Raw genomic sequence first — 6,000 nt, 5'->3', positions numbered from 1 at the left:
TTGCCCCCCCCCCCCCCTTTTTTTTTTTTTTTTTTTTGAGACAGATTCTCACTCTGTTGCCCAGGCAGGAGTATAGTGGCACGATCTCAGCTCACTGCAAGCTCCGCCTCCCGGGGTTCACGCCATTCTCCTGCCTCAGCCTCCCGAGTAGCTGGGACTACAGGCGCCTGCCACCATGCCCAGCTAATGTTTTGTATTTTTAGCAGAGGCAGGGTTTCACCATGTTAGCCAGGATGGTCTCGATCTCCTGACCTCGTGATCCGCCCGCCTCAGCCTCCCAAAGTGCTGGGATTACAGGCATGAGCCACCGCGCCCGGTCTTAAGACCTTACTCTCAAAAAAAAAAAAAAAAAGAAAAGAAAAAAAGCCAGGCGCGGTGGCTCACGCCTGTAATCCCAGCACTTTGGGAGGCTGAGGCTGGCGGATCAATTGACGTCAGTAGTTCAAGACCAGCCTGGCCAAGATGGTGAAACCCATCTCTACTAAAAATATAAAACTCAGCCAGGCCTGGTGGCATGTGCCTGTAATCCCAGTTACTCGGGAGGCTGAGGTACAGCATTGCTTGAACCTGGGAGGCAGAGGTTGCAGTGAGCCGAGATCGCGCCACTGCACTCCTGAGTGGGCAACAGAGCAAGATTCTGTCTCAAAAAAAAAAAAGGCCGGGCACGGTGGCTCAAGCCTGTAATCCCAGCACTTTGGGAGGCCAAGATGGGCGGATCGCGAGGTCAGGAGATTGAGACCATCCTGGTCAACATGATGAAACCCCGTCTCTACTAAAAAAATACAAAAAAACTAGCCGGGCAAGGTGGTGGGTGCCTGTAGTCCCAGCTACTAGGGAGGCTGAGGCAGGAGAATGGCGTAAACCTGGGAGGCAGAACTTGCAGTGAGCCGAGATCCGGCCACTGCACTCCAGCCTGGGCGACAGAGCGAGACTCCATCTCAAAAAAAAAAAAAAAAGAAAAAGAAAAAATTTACAGCACTAACTTGAAAGACATATATGGTTTTACAGAAATAAAGCCACTGAGTCACCTAAGTCCCAAAAAGAAAAGTGACATGTCAGGCGCGGTGGCTCACGCTTGTAATCCTAGCCCTTTGGGAGGTTAAGGCAGGAGTATAGCTTCAGGCCAAGAGTTCAAGACCAGTCTGAGCAATATGGCAAGACCCCTGGTCTTTACAAAAAAATTTAAAAAAAAGCTGGGCATCGTGGTATGCACCTGTAGTTCCAGCTACTCTGGAGGCTGAGGTGAGACAATCACTTAAGCCCAAGAGTCTGAAGTAACAGTGAGCCATGATTGCACCACTACATTCCAGCCTGGGTGACAGGAGTGAGACCCCTATCTGGGAAAAAAAAAAAAAAGGAAGATTCCACAAGGTAGCAAAGTTGGACAACAGGGACTGGCAGAGTGGAATGTTGTAGACCTAGCTCCTAAGTCTGCTGCTGTAGGCAGAGCCCCAACCCAGTCCCAACCCCCTTCTCCCATGTGTATAACACCTTTAGAAGAAGAGGGAAATCAGGGGGTATTTGGTCAGTCACAGCCACACAGCATGGTGCATGCTTACCTTCACAGCTGTTCCTGGAGCCATTGCAGGTCCCTGGCTCCAAGGGTGAGCTGCCAAAATCATCAGGTAAAGGCTGTTTCACATAGCGGCTTCAAAAAGAGAAAAAGAGAAGGAAGAAAAAAAGATTGTTAGTTGTAACATTTACCTATTTTTTCCACCATGTGGCTAAGAAGTAGTTCATAATTTATATGGATGACAGCTACTCACAAAGCAATTTATGTAAATAAAAGTGCTTTAGAATTATCCACTGGGCCGAGTGTGGTGGCTAATCCCAGCACTTTGGGAGGCCGAGGCAGTTGGATCACCTGAGGTCAGGAGTTCGAGACCAGCCTGGCCATCATGGTGAAACCCCATCTCTAGTAATACAAAAATTAGCTGGGCGTGGTGGCACATGCCTGTAATCCCAGCTTTACTCAGGAGGCTGAGGCAGGAGAATTACTTGAATGTAGGAGGCAGAGGTTGCAGTGAGCCGAGATTGTGCCACTGCACTCCAGCCTGGGCACAGAGCAACTCTGTCTCAAAAAATAAATAAAATAAAATAAAATAAAATAAATAAAATAAAATAAAATAAAATAAAATAAAATAAAATAATAACATAAAATAAAATAACGTGGTGGCTCAGTATTTTAAGAAATTAAAAACACAAATGGCCAGGCATGGTGGCTCACACCTGTAATCCCGGCACTTTGGGAGGTAAAGGTGGGCAATCACCTGACGTCAGGATTTCCAGACCAGCCTGGCCAACGTGGTGAAACCCCATCTCTACTAAAAATACAAAAATTAGGCCAGGCATGGTGGCTCATGCCTGTAATTCTAGCACTCTGGGAGGCTGAGGCGGGAGCATCACTTGAGGTCAGGAGTTTGAGACCAGCCTGGCCAACACAATGAAACCCCCTCTCTACTAAAAATACAAAAATTAGCCAGAAATCACTTGAATCTGGGAGGTGGGGGTTGCAGTGAGCCGAGATTGTGCCACTGCACTCCAGCCTGGGCAACAGAGCGAAACTCCATCTCACAAAAAAAAAAAAAAAAAAACCACACACACACACACAAAATTAGCCAGGCTTGGTGGTGCATGCCTGTAATCCCAGCTACTTGGGAGGCTGAGGCAACAGAATCACTTTAACCCAGGAGGTAGAGGTTGCAGTGAGTCGATGTTGTGCCACTGCACTCCAACCTGGGCAACAGAGCAAGATTCCATCTCAGAAGGGAAAAAAAAAAAAAAACAAACCCACAAGAAATTAGGTGTCTAATTAAGCCAATGAAGACTCTAAGAAAGTTTGTCTCGAGTCTGATGTGAAAGTCATGTGGCACCATAATTTTTTTTTTTTTTTTTGAGACGGAGTCTCGCTCTGTCGCCCAGGCTGGAGTGCAGTGGCCGGATCTCAGCTCACTGCAAGCTCCGCCTCCCGGGTTTATGCCATTCTCCTGCCTCAGCCTCCCGAGTAGCTGGGACTACAGGCGCCCGCCACCTCACCCAGCTAGTTTTTTGTATTTTTTTAGTAGAGACGGGGTTTCACCGTGTTAGCCAGGATGGTCTCGATCTCCTGACCTCGTGATCCGCCCGTCTCGGCCTCCCAAAGTGCTGGGATTACAGGCTTGAGCCACCGCGCCCGGCCAGCACCATCATTTTTTAAGGTATTTCCCAATAATCCTAATTTCTGGCTTCAGAATGATAGTGGAACACTTCAGAAATAAAATATAAATGCCATCAAAGCACTAGCCTCCCTAACATGATTCTAAGAGGACTGGACTCCTAGGATCATGGTGCCTAAGATGTGCCAGGTGGCTCATCCCAACAGCACCTGCCCTGGCCCATCCAGGGGCTGGCACAAGTGCATTTTTTTTTTTTTTTGGAAATTGAATCTCGCTCTGTCACCCAGGCTGGAGTGCAGTGGCGCGATCTCGGGTCACTGCAGCCTCCAGCTCCCGGGAGAATCAAGGATTAAGCAATTCTCCTGCCTCAGCATCTCAAGCAGCTGGGATTACAAGCACCCACCAGCATGCCTGGCTAATTTTGTATTTTTAGTAGAGACAGGATTTCACCATCTTAGCCAGGCTGGTCTCGAACTCCTGACCTCAGGTGATCTGCCCGCCTTGGCCTCCCGAAGTGCTGGGAGTACAGGCATAAGCCACCACGCCTGGCCTACAAATGCATTTCTTACAGAGGTGAGCATGTAGGATCAACACAGCCACTTGGTAGCAGCTGCCACTCTACTATTACTGGGTATATCTTGATCTCAGATAACAACCAAATCACATTCCTGCCACCAACCTGATACGATCACAAACAGCCTGGTACAAAGACTCAAGGGTTAACTTGTGCTTGGGGACAGAAAGCAGCAGTGGCTGCCCATATAGCGCTGACCCAGAAGAAGTACTTGATGGCCTGGACTTCCTCTCCCTGAAGTAGACTGGAAGCGTGACACATTCTGAGCCGTCCATGGAAGTGCTGCAGACCTGGTACCTGTGTTAATCACACAAGAGGGCACCTTTAGCAGTAGGTCCTTGTGAACAACAGAGATCTCAGCTGAAGCTATGTGGTGGCCAGGGCTACCATTACTGGGACAGAGAATATCTGAGTAGAAAAGGTGGCTATAACTATTGCCAAGATGTTTCTAGAGGTTGAGTCAGGAATCCAAAGAAGGACCATTGTCAGCACAATGTGAACCTATACAACCTGGGGCTGAGGGCTAACCGTGATACTCCTTCTTCCAACCACAGCCTCAAACTCTGTGGTCCTTCAACTGGGACCCAACACAGATAACAGCCATCATTCAGATCATCACTCTGAACACAAAGGCACACAGCTGGGTCCAGCCACCAAGTTCATCTTTTGTGATCAAAGAGCTCAACTTTAAAAAATGCATTGAGTTGGCCGGGCATGGTGGCTCATGCCTGTAATCCCAGCACTCTGGGAGGCTGAGGCGGGCAGATCATAAGGTCAGGAGATTCAGACCATCCTGGCCAACACGATGAAACCCCATCTCTACTAAAAATACAAAAAATTAGCCAGGCATGGTGGCAGGCACCTGTAGTCCCAGGTACTCGGGAGGCTGAGGCAGGAGAATGGCATGAACCCGGGAGGTGGAGCTTGCAGTGAGTCGAGATCTCTTCACTGCACTCCAGACTGGGCACAAGAGTGAGACTCCATCTCAAAAAAAAAAAAAAAAAATGCATTGAGTGCCCTGCCCTTTAATAAGACAAATATTGTACAAAGATGTACACCTAGGATATTAGCCAAAGGCTCTTTTTTTGCAAATGAGCAAGCAAATTTATAAAACTAATTGTCATCTTTGTTCAAAAACACTGAAGTAAAAGAATCATATCTAATTCTGAAAAATATCAGAGATAATCAAATAAACTTCTAGATACAAATCAATGATTTTGAAAAATGTGTCTTACTTAGTGAATACATGAAATTGAGGAGATTTATAGATGTTTTATCCTGGAACAGATGTTACCAAAATTGCTGGCAACTGACTGTAGTTTTTCCCTCTTCCTATAGGGGGAGACACAAACTTACTGATTCAAATTTTGAAACATGCATGTATGTGCACGCACGTGCGCGCACACACACACACACAGACACGCACCCCTCCCCAAATGCCAAATGCCTAATGCCTAGCTTTGTCCTGAATGAAGTTTATGCAGGAGGAATTTCTAAGAATACACAAAAATGTCCAAGGTGTGCTCTCGAGTAAATATTGTGGTCCAGCATAGTGGTAAAGAACTAGGCCTTGGAGTGCAGCCGCCCCAGGTTCCAGGTCCACATTGCCATTTTCTGCCTGCTATGACCCAGTAATAAGCATCTAACTTCTTAGTCTATTTATTCGGTGGACAATGGGATTACCCACTTTAAAGGGTGTGGTAAGAATTAAATAATTTAGTAGCACAGTGTACAAAACATTAAAAAATAGCAGATGCAGGCTGGGTGCGGTGGCACACGCCTGTAATCCCAGCACTTTGGGAGGCCGAGGCGGGCGGATTACGAGGTCAGGAGATCAAGACCATACTAACTAACACAGTGAAATACTAAAAATACAAAAAATTGGCTGGGCGTGGTGGCACGTGCCTATAGTTTCAGTTACTCAGGAGGCTGAGGCAGGAGAATGGCATGAACCCAGGAGACGGAGCTTGCAGTGAGCCACAATCACGCCATTGCACTCCAGCCTGGGCGACAGAGCGAGACTCTGTCTCAAAAAAATAAATAAATAAATAATAAAAAATACCAGATGCTCAAGCCTGTAATCCCAGCACTTTGGGAGGCCGAGACGGGCGGATCACGAGGTCAGGAGATCGAGACCATCCTGGCTAACACGGTGAAACCCCGTCTCTACTAAAAAACACAAAAAACTAGCCGGGCGCAGTGGCGGGCGCCTGTAGTCCCAGCTACTTGGGAGGCTGAGGCAGGAGAATGGCGTGAACCCGGGAGGCGGAG

General features: G+C 47.6%; 1 protein-coding gene across 4 annotated transcripts in view; it reads right to left on the bottom strand.

The window, feature by feature from the left end:
• The window catches only part of USP4 (ubiquitin specific peptidase 4), a 67,383-nt gene that overhangs the window by 15,694 nt on the left and 45,689 nt on the right, over positions 1-6,000 (bottom strand). For all 4 annotated transcript variants that reach the window (XM_025375397.1, XM_025375399.1, XM_025375398.1 and 1 more), the window contains 2 exons: positions 3,835-4,026; positions 1,560-1,648 (listed from right to left, as the gene is read on the bottom strand). In XM_025375397.1, coding sequence (XP_025231182.1) covers positions 1,560-1,648; positions 3,835-4,026 — 281 coding nt within the window. The remainder of the gene's footprint in view (positions 1-1,559; positions 1,649-3,834; positions 4,027-6,000) is intronic.

The sequence above is a fragment of the Theropithecus gelada genome, chromosome 2, assembly GCF_003255815.1.
Source record: "Theropithecus gelada isolate Dixy chromosome 2, Tgel_1.0, whole genome shotgun sequence".
Lineage (NCBI taxonomy): Eukaryota > Metazoa > Chordata > Mammalia > Primates > Cercopithecidae > Theropithecus > Theropithecus gelada.
Note: the sequence above shows the minus strand (reverse complement) of the source record. Positions and strands in the feature narration are given on the sequence as shown.